This window comes from Ranitomeya variabilis, chromosome 4, assembly GCF_051348905.1.
Source record: "Ranitomeya variabilis isolate aRanVar5 chromosome 4, aRanVar5.hap1, whole genome shotgun sequence".
Classification (NCBI taxonomy): Eukaryota; Metazoa; Chordata; class Amphibia; order Anura; family Dendrobatidae; genus Ranitomeya; species Ranitomeya variabilis.
This window is the reverse complement of record NC_135235.1, coordinates 692301763-692318344: the sequence shown is the minus strand read 5'-3', so window position 1 is coordinate 692318344 and position 16582 is coordinate 692301763. Positions and strand designations below refer to the sequence as shown.

Below are 16582 nucleotides of genomic sequence, written 5' to 3'. Positions count from 1 at the left end.
GCCACACGTCGCATCCGTCATGCGACAGATGCGTTGTGTTTTGGCGGACCGTCGGCACAAAAAAAGTTCCATGTAACATTTTTTTGTGCGTCGAGTCCGCCATTTTCGACCGCATGCGTGGCCGAAACTCCGCCCCCTCCTCCCCGGAACTCACAATGGGCCACGGATGCGTTGTACAACTGCCTCCGCTGCCCACGTTCTACATAAAACACACTGGCCGACGGTTTGCGACGGCCCGTACCGACTGACTAGTGTGAAAGTAGCCTAAGCCCTGCTCACTGCCACAACTCTTCATTCAGTTCCGCCTACGTCTGCATGCGTCCTGCATACCCTATCTTTAATATTGGGTACGCAGGCCAAGCGGATGCCTCCGCATGCGTTGTTTTAATGCTGCGCCGACTGCAATAAAATGCAACATGTTGCGTTCGACGCAGTTCAGCGCATCTTCAAAATGAGGCATGCCTGCGTACCCAATGTTAGATAGGGGACGCATGCAGACTTAGGCGGATCTGAAGGAAGAGGCGCAGCAGTGGGCGGGGCTTAATGGAGGAAGAAGGCTGCCGAACGCTGGTGTGAAACCTGCCTGAGACAGGTAAGCCACCTTTGAAACAATGTTCACATGTACAAGCTCTTAGCTCCTTTGTGGCAGGGCCAATTTTTTAAAATCTGACCAGTGTCACTTTATATAGTAATAACTCTGGAATGCTTCAACATCCCATTGATTTTGAGATTAATTTTTTTTTTCGTGTTATATTAGACTTTATGGTAATGGCAAACTTGAGTTGATATGTTTTGCTTTATTTTGTAAAAAATCAGAAATTTTACAAATTTTAAATATAAATTTTTAATGATTTTCCCTTTAAGACCGGAGTCACACTAGAGAGGAATACGGACGAGTGCTATGCGAGAAAAAAATCGCATAGCACTGGAACCAATGTTAATCTCCCATCACTTTTTTTTCACGGCCGTATATGTGCGAGTGAAATTGCAGTATGCTGTGATTTGCACCGTATATCAGCCGAGACTCGCCAATGAAAGTCTATTTGTGCAAGAAAAACTCGCACCACACGGGCCATCAGTGTGACTTGTGAGAAATACGCAACGGTGTCCTTTGAAAGGCCGACAATTCAGGTGCAGTGTACAGTAAAATCACACTGACAGGTTACAATAGAATAGATATATACACACAGTATAGGTGTATATAAAATCTAAAGAGATACACTACAGACCAAAAGTTTGGACACACCTCATTTAAAGATTTTTCTGTATTTTCATGACTATGAAAATTGTACATTCACACTGAAGGCATCAAAACTATGAATTAACACATGTGGAATTATATACTTAATTTCAGTTGTTTCACACTTTTGCTATGTCTTATATTCTAGGTTCTTCACAGTAGCCACCTTTTTCTTTGACTGCTTTGCACACTCTTGGCATTCTCTTGATGAGCTGCAAGAGGTAGTCACTGGGAATGATTTTCACTTCACAGGTGTGCCCTGTCAGGTTTAATAAGTGGGATTTCTTGCCTTATAAATGGGGTTGGGACCATCAGTTGTGTTGTGCAGAAGTCTGGTGGATACACAGCTGATAGTCCTACTGAATAGACTGTTAGAATTTGTATTATGGCAGGAAAAAAGCAGCTAAGTAAAGAAAAACGAGTGGCCATCATTACTTTAAGAAATGAAGGTCAGTCAGTCCGAAAAATTTGAAAGTGTCCCCAAGTGCAGTGGCAAAAACCACCAAGCGCTACTAAGAAACTGGCTCACATGAGAACCGCCCCAGGAAAGGAATACCAAGAGTCACCTCTGCTTCTGAGGATAAGTTTATCCGAGTCACCAGCCTCAGAAATCGCAGGTTAACAGCAGCTCAGATTAGAGACCAGGTCAATGCCACACAGAGTTCAAGCAGCAGACACATCTCTACAACAACTGTTAGGGCTTGTTTCCATTTGCGAGAAACACATCCGTATCTCGCATGTGGAAACCAAGCTGTGGCGCTGGCACTTTGGAGCGGAGCGTGCAGCTCCATGTGTTCCTATGCGGCCGCACGCTCCGCTCTGGAGTGCCGGTGCTACAGCTTGGTTTCCACATGCGAGATACAGACGTGTTTCTCGCAAATGGAAACAAGCCCTTAAGAGGAGACTTTGTGCAGCAGGCCTTCATGGTAAAATAGCTGCTAGGAAACCACTGCTAAGGACAGGCAACAAGCAGAAGAGACTTGTTTGGGCTAAATAACGCAAGGAATGGACATTAGACCAGTGGAAACCTGTGCTTTGGTCAGATGAGTCCAAATTTGAGATCTTTGGTTCCAACCACCGTGTCTTTGTACACAGAAAAGGTGAACGGATGGACTCTAAATGCCTGGTTTCCACCGTGAAGCATGGAGGAGGAGGTGTGGGGGTGCTTTGCTGGTGACACTGTTGGGGATTTATTCAAAATTGAAGGCATACTGAACCAACATGGCTACCACAGCATCTTGCAGCGACATGCTATACCATCCGGTTTGCTTTTAGTTGGACCATCATTTATTTTTCAAAAGGACAATGACCCCAAATACACCTCCAGGCTGTGTAAGGGCTATTTGACCAAGAAGGAGAGTGATGGGGTGCTATGCCAGATGACCTGGCCTCCACAGTCACCAGACCTGAACCCAATCGAGATGGTTTGGGGTGAGCTGGACCGCAGAGTGAAGGCAAAAGGGCCAACAAGTGCTAAGCATCTCTGGGAACTCCTTCAAGATTGTTGGAAGACCATTCCCGGTGACTACCTCTTGAAGCTCATCAAGAGACTGCCAAGAGTGTGCAAAGCAGTCATCAAAGCAAAAGGTGGCTACTTTGAAAAACCTAGAATATAAGACATATTTTCAGTTGCTTTACACTTTTATTAAGTACTAGCTGTACTACCCGGCATCGCCCGGGTTAATGACTGCTGTTAGCAAAATAGTATGTGTTAACAAACATTTATTCTGCGCACAAAAACCACAAAACAAATAGATAGACATGTAATTATTAAAAGGCAAAAACTAAGCTAATAGAAGAATTTCACAACATATATTGGCTTTGTTATACTGAGAATGTCTTTGTTGCCTATATTAACCAATCAGAGCTCAGATTAATTAACTGTAGCAAAATAGAAGTTGAGCTGTGATTGGTTGCTATTGGCAGCCTGATAAATCCCCAGCCAACAGGAAGCCCTCCCCCCTGGCAGTATATATTAGCTCACACATACACATAATAGACAGGTCATGTGACTGACAGCTGCCGGATTCCTATATGTTACATTTGTTGCTTATTAATCAGACTTTTATTTTTGAAGGATAATACCAGACTTGTGTGTGTTTTAGGGCTAGTTTCATGTGTCAAGTTGTGTGTGTTGAGTTGCGTGTGGCGACATGCATGTAGCGACTTTTGTGAGATGAGTTTTGTGTGGCGACATGCGTGTAGCAACTTTTTGTGTGTCGAGTTTCATGTAACAGGTTAGTGTAGCAAGTTGTGTGCAGCAAGATTTGTGCATGGCGAGTTTTGCGCGTGGCGAGTTTTATGTGTGGTGCGTTTTGAGTATGTGCAAGTTTTGTGTGAGGCAACTTTTGCATGTGGTGCAACTTTTGTACATGTGGCAATTTTTCTGTGTGTGCAAGTTTTGCATGAGGTGAGTTTTGCGTGAGCCTAGTTTTGCATATGGCGAGTTTTGCGCGTGGCGAGTTTTGAGTGGTGACTTTTGTGTTTCGACTTTTATGTGGCGAGGCTGGTGTGTGTGGTGAAATGTGTGCTGAGGGTCGTATATGTGTTCAAGCACGTGGTAGTGTGTGGCGCATTTTGTGTTTGTGTTCATATCCCTGTGTGTGGTGAGTATCCCATGTCGGGGCCCCACCTTAGCAACTGTACGGTATACTCTGGCGCCATCGCTCTCATTCTTTAACTCCCCATTGTTCACATCTGGCAGCTGTCAATTTTCCTCCAACACTTTTCCCTTCACTTTTTCCCCATTATGTAGATAGGGGCAAAATTGTTTGGTGAATTGGAAAGCGCGGGGTTAAAATTTCACCTCACAACATAGCCTATGACGCTCTCGGGGTCCAGACGTGTGACTGTGCAAAATTTTGTGGCTGTAGCTGCGACGGTTCAGATGCCAATCCCGGACATACACACACACATACATACATACATACATACACGCATACACACATTCAGCTTTATATATTAGATATAATTCCACATAGTTTTGATGCCTTCAGTGTGAATGTACAGTTTTCATAGTCATGAAAATACAGAAAAATCTTTAAATGAGGTGTGTCTAAACATTTGGTCTGTACTGTCTGTGTGTATGTATGTGTGTGTGTATATATATATATATAATATAATATATCACACGGTCAGCGGAATAGCCGATAGTTAATTTGTCGGCTTCTGTTAAATCATTGCAGAGGCTGACAGGATAGGAGACATGGTTTACATACAGTAAACCATTGCAGAACAGTTAGACTTATATAGGTCAGTGACTAATACGGTTAGTAGTGTGTGTGTGTGTGTGTGTAAAATTTGGGGCCTGTATGTATTTAATAAAAATGTTTTCACTGAAAAAACTGGCGTGGGCTCCCGCACAATTTTCTGTGCCACAGAGGGAAAGCCAGTGACTGAGGACAGATATTATAGCCTAGAGAGGGACCATGGTTATTGCCACCCCAGAAAAGGTGCATCTGTAAGATGCGCCAATTCTGGCACTCAGCCTCTGTCTTCTCACTGCCCTGTAGTGGTGGCATATGGGGTAATAAGGGGTTAATGTCACCTTTGTATTGTAAGGTGACATTAGGCCAGCTTAGTAATGGAGAGATGTCTGATAGATGCCTCTCCATTACTAACCTGTGGGCTTGATGTTACTTGACAATAAAAAGGTGACATCAACCGCACAATTATGAACCCCTCTGCTACAGGGCAAGTGGGAAGAGCGAGGCTAAGTGCCAGAATTGGCATATCTATAAGATGTGCTATTTCTGCGACGGCTGAGAGCTGATGGTTTTTAGCCTGTGGGGCTGCCAATATCCATGGCCTCTTCACAGGCTATAAATATCAGCCTACAGCTGTCTGCCTAGCCTTTGCTGGTTGGATTTTATGTCAATATTTTGTGTCCCCCTGTAAAATAGCCAGTAAAGGCTAAGCAAACAGCTGTGAGCTGATATTAATAGCCTGGGAACCTTTATGGTTATTGGCTCCTTTCCAGAATAGTAACATCAGCTGTCAGCTTTCCCACTGCTGGTTATGAAAGTTATGCGGGAGCCCATGCAGGTTTTATTTTTTGAAAAATAAACATATTGCATTTCACGCAGGTTTCTTAGTTGTTTTTTTTACAGCATATGTAGGTTAATTATGTTAATGCTCCTACATGGGTGTGTGTCTTTAGTTAATATTAATGAGGGTATCTCGTGAAGAGTTTGAATAAGGAAATGCATCAAATTCATTTATTTATTTATTTTTTTAATATATCTTTATTTAGCGCTCACGATTAACAGAAACGCATTAAATCCGCATAAAAAAGTACAGAATTTCCACTGCGTTTTCTGCTAAGAGACGCACTAACCATGCAGACATTTCCTCAAGCAAATCTGCAACGTGCGCACATAGCCTTAACTATTATGCGTCCATATTCATTAATGAGCAGAACCACGTGACCGCTGAACACAGGAAGAGCTGCCCGGAGACCATCGGACATGCAGGGACCGCGCCAGGAGCAGGTGAGTATGTGACAGCCGCCGCTTCCCCGCCGACAATGACTCGAGTATAAGCCGAGAGGGTCTCTTTCTGCCCAAAAAAATTTCGGCTTATATGCGAGTATATACGGTACAGCACTCTAGAAGGGTGTGTATAAGGGCATATAGGTGCTGGTGGTACTATATATGGGGAAAACCTGGTGACAGGTTCCCTTTAAGAAACCTATGGAACTAGGTTAAAATTAGCATTTTTTGGGATGGTGAAAAACTTGTAATTTAAATATTGATGGTGGCTGAACTGCAGGTGGTCTGTGTCGCTTCATAAGTTTAAGGCCGGGGTCACACTAGCGTAGAATACGGACGAGCGCTATGTGAGAAAGCATCGCATGGCACTCGGACCAGTGTTAATCTATGGGGCAGATCACATCTGTGATTATTTTTTCATGCCAAATCAGCATACGAGAACAATCGCAGCATATATACCTGACAGGGGCCCATACAGTCTATATCTACAATAATATATACCTGACAGGAGCCCATACATTCTGATACCATCACTAATATATACCTGACAGGAGCCTATACATTCTGATATTATCAGTAATATATACCTGACAGGGGTCCATACATTCTGATATCATCAGTAATATATACCTGACAGGGGCCCATACATTCTGATATCATCAGTAATATATACCTGACAGGGGCCCGTACATTCTGATATCATCACTAATATATATACCTGACGGGGCCCATACATTCTGATATCATCACTAATATATACCTGACAGGAGTCCGTACAGTCTGTATCTACAATAACATACCTCCCAACTTTTGGGGAAGGGAAAGAGGGACAAAGTCAGTGGCGCGCGTAGCGCGCCGCGGCAACTTTTAGGCCACACCCATTTCACAACTAGCCACGCCCAAACCACACCCATTTAGCACTTCTGATCACAATGTTTCGTTAACAATAATTATGAACAAAAACATATGGCCACACACGACGCTCCATATTGTACAATGGCCACACACGACGCTCCATAGTGTACAATGGCCACACACGACGCTCCATAGTGTACAATGGCCACACACGACGCTCCATAGTGTACAATGGCCACACACGACGCTCCATAGTGTACAATGGCCACACACGACGCTCCATAGTGTACAATGGCCACACACGACGCTCCATAGTGTACAATGGCCACACACGACGCTCCATAGTGTACAATGGCCACACACGACGCTCCATAGTGTACAATGGCCACACACGACGCTCCATACTGTACAATGGCCACACACGACGCTCCATACTGTATAATGGCCCCACATGATGCTGCGTACAGTATACTTGCCCCACGTGATGGTCCATACAGTATAATGGCGCCACATGATGCTTTGTACAGTATAATGGCCCCACACGATGCTGGGTATAGTATAATGGCCACACATAATGCTGGGTACAGTATAATGGCTCCACACAATGCTGGGTGCAGTATAATGGCCACACATGGTTACCCCACCCCCATCATTGCCTTCTCCATCACTACACACAAACACCTTTCACCGCGCTCCCTCGAAGCAGCCGGCAGCTTCCACTCCCACGGCGCTGAATGGTGTCATCCAGCTGCGCTGCTGACGTCGCTGCAGCTGTGATACGCCACTGATAAAGACCTCCGTGTCTCCTGTGCCAGTCAGTGTCAGAGCGAGGAGCAATATCTGCTCCGATCCGACACAGCCAGCGTCCGCTCCGTACACCTCGTACACATGCGACTCCGCTCCATACACCTCGTACACACACGGCTCCGCTCCGTACACCTCATACACACACGGCTCCTCCCCATACACCTTGTACACACACGGCTCCACTCCATACACTTTGTACACACACAGCTCCACTCCATACACCTTGTACACACACGGCTCCGCTCCGTACACCTCGTACACACACGGCTCCTCTACATACACCTCGTACACACACAGCTCCACTCCTTACACCTCGTACACACACGGCTCCACTCCGTACACCTCGTACACACATGGCTCTGCTCCATACACGTCATACACACATGGCTCTGCTCCATACACGTCGTACACACATGGCTCTGCTCCATACACGTCGTACACACATGGCTCTGCTCCATACACCTTATACACACACGGCTCCTCTCCGTACACCTCGTACACACACGGCTCCTCTCCGTACACCTCGTACACACACGGCTCCGCTCCGTACACCTCATACACACACGGCTCCGCTCCGTACACCTCATACACACACGGCTCCGCTCCGTACACCTCATACACACACGGCTCCGCTCCGTACACCTCATACACACACGGCTCCGCTCCGTACACCTCATACACACACGGCTCCGCTCCGTACACCTCATACACACACGGCTCCGCTCCGTACACCTCATACACACACGGCTCCGCTCCGTACACCTCATACACACACGGCTCCGCTCCGTACACCTCGTACACACACGGCTCCGCTCCGTACACCTCGTACACACACGGCTCCACTCCGTACACCTCGTACACACATGGCTCTGCTCCATACACGTCGTACACACATGGCTCTGCTCCATACACGTCGTACGCACATGGCTCTGCTCCATACACCTCATACACACACGGCTCAGCTCCATACACATTGCACCGTACGCTGCTCCGATCCATACACCTTGTACACACACGACTCTGCTACATCCACACTGTAAACACCTCCTGACCTCACACATGCTTACCTTCCAGCATCATGACAATCAGCAGAGTCCTCAGTCCTGTACACGGAGGTCCTCCCGATCATGTGACCCCTGACTCCTCCCATCCTGTGACTTCATCACAGGTCCTGAGCCTGTGCGCACAGAGCAGCCAATATGCTGCAGTTCTTTAGTCTGCGGGCGGGTGCAGGGGCTCAGGGACTGGGTGATGTGTACACCTCCCAACCAGTGCGGGACAACTAATGTCCCTCCCGGGATCCCGGGGCTGACTGTCAAAATCAGGACAGTCCCACGGGATCCGGGACGGTTGGGAGGTATGCAATAATATATACCTGACAGGAGCCCGTACAGTCTGTAGCTACAATAATATATACCTGACAGGAGCCTGTACAGTCTATATCTACAATAATATATACCTGACAGGAGCCCGTACAGTCTATATCTACAATAATATATACCTGACAGGAGTCCGTACAGTCTATATCTACAATAATATATACCTGACAGGAGCCTGTACAGTGTATATCTACAGTAATATATACCTGACAGGAGCCCGTACAGTCTATATCTACAATAATATATACCTGACAGGAGTCCGTACAGTCTATATCTACAATAATATATACCTGACAGGAGCCTGTACAGTCTGTATCTACAATAATATATACCTGACAGGAGCCTGTACAGTGTATATCTACAGTAATATATACCTGACAGGAGCCCGTACAGTCTATATCTACAATAATATATACCTGACAGGAGCCCGTACAGTCTATATCTACAATAATATATACCTGACAGGAGTCTGTACAGTCTATATCTACAATAATATATACCTGACAGGAGCCCGTACAGTCTATATCTACAATAATATGTACCTGACAGGAGCCCGTACAATCTATATCTACAATAATATATACCTGACAGGAGCCCGTACAGTCTATATCTACAATAATATATATCTGACAGGAGCCCGTACAGTCTGTATCTACAATAATATATACCTGACAGGAGCCTGTACAGTCTATATCTACAATAATATATACCTGACAGGAGCCCGTACAATCTATATCTACAATAATATATACCTGACAGGAGCCCGTACAGTCTATATCTACAATAATATATATCTGACAGGAGCCCGTACAGTCTATATCTACAATAATATATACCTGACAGGAGTCTGTACAGTCTGTATCTACAGTAATATATACCTGACAGGAGCCCGTACAGTCTATATCTACAATAATATATACCTGACAGGAGCCTGTACAGTCTATATCTACAATAATATATACCTGACAGGAGCCCGTACAGTCTATATCTACAATAATATATACCTGACAGGAGCCCGTACAGTCTATATCTACAATAATATATACCTGACAGGAGCCCGTACAGTCTGTATCTACAATAATATATACCTGACAGGAGCCCGTACAGTCTATATCTACAATAATATATACCTGACAGGAGCCCGTACAGTCTGTATCTACAATAATATATATCTGACAGGAGCCCGTACAGTCTGTATCTACAATAATATATATCTGACAGGAGCCCGCACAGTCTATATCTACAATAATATATACCTGACAGGAGCCCGTACAGTCTGTATCTACAATAATATATACCTGACAGGAGCCCGTACAGTCTATATCTACAATAATATATACCTGACAGGAGCCCGTACAGTCTATAGCTACAATAATATATACCTGACAGGAGTCCGTACAGTCTGTATCTACAATAATATATACCTGACAGGAGCCCGTACAGTCTATATCTACAATAATATATACCTGACAGGAGCCCGTACAGTCTGTATCTACAATAATATATACCTGACAGGAGCCCGTACAGTCTGTATCTACAATAATATATACCTGACAGGAGCCCGTACAGTCTATATCTACAATAATATATACCTGACAGGAGCCCGTACAGTCTGTATCTACAATAATATATACCTGACAGGAGCCTGTACAGTCTGTATCTACAATAATATATACCTGACAGGAGCCTGTACAGTCTGTATCTACAATAATATATACCTGACAGGAGCCCGTACAGTCTGTATCTACAATAATATATACCTGACAGGAGCCCGTACAGTCTATATCTACAATAATATATACCTGACAGGAGCCCGTACAGTCTGTATCTACAATAATATATACCAGGAAGGAGCCCATACAGTCTGTATCTACAATAATATATACCTGACAGGAGCCCGTACAGTCTGTATCTACAATAATATATACCTGACAGGAGCCCGTACAGTCTGTATCTACAATAATATATACCTGACAGGAGCCCGTACAGTCTATATCTACAATAATATATACCTGACAGGAGCCCGTACAGTCTGTATCTACAATAATATATACCTGACAGGAGCCTGTACAGTCTGTATCTACAATAATATATACCTGACAGGAGCCTGTACAGTCTGTATCTACAATAATATATACCTGACAGGAGCCCGTACAGTCTGTATCTACAATAATATATACCTGACAGGAGCCCGTACAGTCTATATCTACAATAATATATACCTGACAGGAGCCCGTACAGTCTGTATCTACAATAATATATACCAGGAAGGAGCCCATACACTCTAGCATCTTCACAGTGAGCCGGCTAGAGTGTATGGGCTGCAGTCAGGACCTGGAAGGAGCCCATACACTCTAGGCTCAACCCCACCTGCAAAGCCGCACTCCACATAGAGAATAATGGAGCCTCCAGCACCGACCTCCACCCGCAGAGCCGCACTCCACATACAGCTGCTCTGTGCGCACAGGACCTGTGATGAGGTCACAGGAGGGGAGGAGTCAGGGGTCACATGATCAGGGGCCTCAGTGTATGCAGGACTCTGCTGTGCTGGTTGTCATGGTGCTGGATGAGGGGAAGTTTATGTGTGGGGTCAGGAGGGGTTTACAGTGTGGATGTAGCGGAGCCGTGTGTGTATGAGGTGTACAGAGCGGAGCCGTGTGTGTGTGAGGTGTACGGAGCGGAGCCGTATATATAACAGAAGTACATGGTGTACGCTGCGCACAGAGCGGAGCCGGGTGTGATGCTTCGGGTATATAGGCCGCAGGGCAGACACTTGCTGAGTGTGAGGAGTGAGTGGAGTGGGATCCCAGTGAGAAGAGAATCTCCACTTCTCCCACCATTGATGCCGTACACAGAACAACATACAACCCCCTAATGTGACCCCATTTCGGACCCTGTACCCACCAGGGAAGTCATCTCAGGGTGTAATGGACATGTTTATCCCACAGCTGTCACTGGTTTCTTTATCACTCGGTTGTGAAGATAATATTACATTTGTTCTGAGGCGCAGTGAGGGGCTCAGCTCAGGGGGGAAACATCTGAGTGGGCCCTAACCAGGTGTTACGGTGGTACCTCACCTGCCCTCTCAGCGCCTCCCCACTCACTATGGTCACCGCATGGCTTCTCAGCATGTTGCTTCCATTTGGCCTTATGGCAGGATTGGCCGGTCTCTACAGGAATATAACCCTGCTGTGTCCTTCAGAGATTAGGTTCCCCAGCCTATCCCGTGCCGGCAGGTCCTGTATTAGGCAGCTCCACCCACCGCCCTGCTGAATGTTGGTTCCTAGGCAGTTTATTCTGTACATGTCCAGTTTGTGGTCCCTGTTGTACCTCACACTTGTGTCTGTGACTCTTCCATCAGCTGCTCCAGTCCTGGGGACTACCCTGGAGTAGTACCTGTGTCTACCAGCTGTCCAGCCTGTCCTCTCCATCAGTAACTCTAGTGAAGACCTGGTGGACACCTAATTACACCCCTCCAGGGTGAGCCCGACCCGTTGTGCAGTGGGTCCACATCCACCAGGGTTACACCAAGTAATTGTGCACATGTCCCAAATTTTGAAGCACAGATCATGCAGTGCACATAGCAGCAAATTTTGTCCACCCCCCCAATCCACGCCCATTTACCATTTCTTTCTCTCCCGGCAGGAGGAGTTGTCAGAGGGGCGCTGGTAGTGAGGGAAATTCAGCAGACACCTGAGACTGCAGGGTGTAGACCCAAATCCGGGACTGTTCGCTGTATCCGGGACAGATGGGACTAGAGAGGAGCAGGTGGATTCGGGGGTCTCTGGTCCAGCGTGTGTGGGACCTGGGGATTATTGTTTGTTCCTTCATTCACAGTCGGAGCCTCCAGAACTTCCTCATCTTTATGTAGCGTCACTATACGACATCCGGCTTTGTTGTGTCTGTACGGCCGTGTTCACATGTTGCAGAAATACTGTGTTTTTTGGTTTCTGCAGGATGAAACTCCACAATAACAATCTTCTCCCCCTTATTTGATGCGTTTTTGGTGCAGATGTGAAGCCACATTTTTCATGCACTTTTTATAGCACAGAAAAGCTTTGATTCTACAATTAATAAAGTTTCTGCAGTTTTTACCTGCGTTTTTATTAGGCTCCACATAGAAGACGAGAAAAAAAGCAACAAAACCACAAAGATCAGCCGCGTCCTTGGGGCACAGTGGGTGCCTTCTATGTTATAGTAGTTTTTATTAAGGATTTAAGGACACAGACAAGAACCAAATAACAGGAAAAAAGAGAAATATAAAGGGATGAAAGATAGAGGCAAAATACAGGGTGGAAAGGGTTAAGGATGAGAAGGGGGAAATATGGTTTATTGGGGAAAAGGGAAAAATGAAAGGGATATAAGGACAATGAAAAATATTGGTCTGTAGAGGATAGACAGGGGAAGGGGTTACTGTACATACATAATACCTTATATATAAAACATTTAAGAGGCCGGAGGAGAAGAAAAGGAACAGGAAAGGCAAGGAAAGGAAAGGGGAAGGAAGAACGGCTGTAACAGGCGGAGGGACGACATATAGAGAAATACTGACTGTTACATAATGTGAGATACTGAGTGCTGGATCCTAATAGCAGCGCAGATCTCATGGAATCTCATCCACTTTGCTTGGACAGTTAAACAGCAGAATTTATATGAAAAAAAGGCAGCAGAAAATCCTCAGCATTTACTCTACATGTGAACATGATCTAAATTTCACAGCAGAGTGGACGTGATTCCATGAAATCTCCGCTCTCTGTGGCCTGAAGACGCTGCTGAACTCTGGGGTTTGATGCATTTTTTCTCTATAAGCTTCTTCTGAAAAAAACGTTAGAAGAAAAAAAATGTATGAAGAGTAAAAACGCAGTTACATTTTTAAGCGCAGAAACAAAGCTTTTCTGTAATATTAATAAATTGTTAAACGCGGCTAAATATCTGCCCCAAAAACGCATCAAATATGGGGGAAAAAAATCTGGAGCGGACACATGCAGAAAAAAAGCTGAAGAAAGAACTCGGGATTTACGCTATGTGTGAACACGGCCTCAGCATTACAGTTTCATTACAGTATTTTATGGGTTTAATAGAGAAAAATATCAATTACACCATTTTTTCCCCCATAATTTACCAATTCCTGTAAATAATCTGATCGCTGTGTTGTGCGGGTCGTTACGATTATATTGACACAAATATGTCTGGGTCATTTACGGATTTGTGATGACATTATTTTTTCATTATCAAGTGTTTTTCATTATTATTTTTTAGTAATTTTATAGGATGAAAAAATCTCTTGTTCTCCTCTAGGACACAGAAACATCCATTGTACAGAGCAGTGTATTTCTATCAGTATAATCTGCCTGTAGTCAGAGCCTGGAATATGGATCAAGTACACAGAATTCTGCCAGAGCCTTCAGCAGAGATTGTGGCTCAGCAGCTGAAAGTACCTGTCAGTAATGCTGAGGCCACAGGCTCAAGATCTGGGAGCCTAATGGAAAAAAAGCATTTTTGTAATTGCTTATTATTTTTAATACTTTTATAGGAACAAAAAATATATTTTTCTTCACCTCAGTATACAGGCACCATAAAAATACATTGTTATACAGTTGTGCTCACAAGTTTACATACCCTGGCAGAACTTTTGCTTTCTTTGCCTTTTTCAGAGAATATGAATGATAACACCAAAACATTTTCTCCACTCATGGTTAGTGGTTGGGTGAAGCCATTTATTGTCAAACTATTGTGTTTTCTCTTTTTAAATCATAATGACAACCCAAAGCATCCAAATGACCCTGATCAAAAGTTCACATACCTGGGGATTTTGGCCTGATAACATGCACAGAAGTTGACACAAATGGGTTTGAATGGCTACTAATGGTAACATCCTCACCTGCGACCTGTGACAAATGTCTGGAAAAATTGTTCAGGATGCAAAGAAATACCCACAAGTAGTGGCAGACACAAGTGATGCTATCTGCATGATAAAGGTATATATTACTATAATAAGAGTATGGATGCATTTACTGGCACATAATAGATTAATGAATAAAAAATAAAATGAATTAGGGTAGTGGATAACTTCTTTAATATTTGGTACAGAAATCTTTGTTTGAAATTAAAGAGGTCAGACATTTCCTGTAGTCCCTGACCAAGTTTGCACACAATGCAGCAGGGATTTTGACCCATTCCTCCATACAGATCTGCTCCAAATCGTTCAGGTTTCGGGGCTGTCGCTGTGTAACATTGATATTCAGCTCTCTCCAAACATTTTCTATTGATTTCAGGACTGGAGACTGGGCAGGCCACTGCAGGACCTTGAAATGCTTCTTACAGAGCCACTCCTTAGTTGCTCTTGCTGTGTGTTTTGGGTCATCGCCATGCTGGAAGACCCAGCCATGACCAATCTTCAATGCTCCTATGAAAAGAAGGAGGTTGTTGGCCAAAATTTTGCAATCCATGACCCATCCATCCTCCCTTCAATACAGTGAAGTTGTCCTGTCTGCTTTGCAGAAAAGCACCCTCAAAGAATGAGGTTTCCCCCACCATGCTTCATGGTTCGAACAGTGTTCTTCTTCCTCCAATATGGCGATGGAGTTGATAGCAAAAAGTTCTATTTTTGTCTCATCTTACCACATGACCTTCTCCATTGCCTCCTCTGGATCATCCAGATGGCCATTGGTGAAATTCTAATGGGCCTTGACATGCGCTGGCGTGAGCAACAGAACCTTGCATGCCCTGAAATATTTTAATCCATGATGGCATAATGTGTTTTTAGCACTACTACCAGCACCGCTGCATGGTGTCACCTTCCCCCTCCATGCTGGGACACTTACTCACTGCCCTGGATCCTTGGAGCAAATCATCTGCATACTCCTGCTTCCTGGTTGTGTGAGCGCTGCAACACCCAGCGGCACACCTAGTACGCACGTGCCACACTCCCCCATTTTTAATGGGGCAGAGCAAGCATATGCTAAATGCGCTCAGAGCAATTCAGTATAATTAATACACCTGTAAAATGGCCTCCAGCCAATTTCTGGGAGTCATCCTGTCTCCATTCTCTGTAGTTAGCCGTGTGCATGTATATGTGATGATCGCTCCAGCGGCACTGAAAACATGCTCTGACATCACACTAGCAGCAGGGCAGGCCAGCACCTCCGAGGCATATAAGGAGAGGTCTGACCAACTGTGCAGCTTGGATACCCAGTAATTAAATGGAACCGAAGCATCAGGAAGGACACAGGTATTGTCACTTAGATACACATTGATCATGTTGTTCAACTTCTGCCTGCTTTACATTGTTACCAGTCCACATAGCCCTTGCTGATGAGCCGGTTTATTGAAGATGGCCCAGTTTGTGAACATTTTCCCCCCACCTCTTTTGTACCTGCTGGGCGTATCTCTCCCCATTAATGCATGCTGTTGCAAAGAGCTGGTACCTCTGCTACCAGCGGTGTCGGAGTCTGATCCTGTCATCAAATGATCGACAACATCAAATGATCGACAACAGCCCTCTTGATGGATTCAGGTGGCCAACCAGTATAAGTTGCTGTTGAAAATGGGCTTCACGCGAGGGTCTTTGGACAGACAATTAGACATGAACTGTGCCATGTGTGCCAAGCTGCACTGAGGCAAAAGGCCTGTGGCCCCAGAAGGAGGAACAATATGCACCCTCTCCTCCTCCTCCTCTCCAGCCCACCCATGCTGGACAGACCTGAAGCTGGGGTTGAGAGTCCCCTCTGTACCACATAAAAATAAGTCCTCTCCCTCCTCCTCTTTATCACCCAATCTTGCCTCATCATGATATTGGCTGGGCTGGGTAG

The 16582-nt window shown here is 45.0% G+C and overlaps 1 protein-coding gene across 1 annotated transcript in view; it reads right to left on the bottom strand.

Annotated features, from left to right (window-relative positions):
• The window catches only part of LOC143767635 (uncharacterized), a 104191-nt gene extending 92271 nt beyond the window's left edge, over positions 1-11920 (bottom strand). The window contains exon 1 of the mRNA XM_077256076.1: positions 11849-11920. Within this exon, the coding sequence (XP_077112191.1) occupies positions 11849-11902 (54 nt within the window). The 5' untranslated portion in view covers positions 11903-11920. The remainder of the gene's footprint in view (positions 1-11848) is intronic.
• Between the last annotated feature and the right edge of the window lie 4662 nt (positions 11921-16582).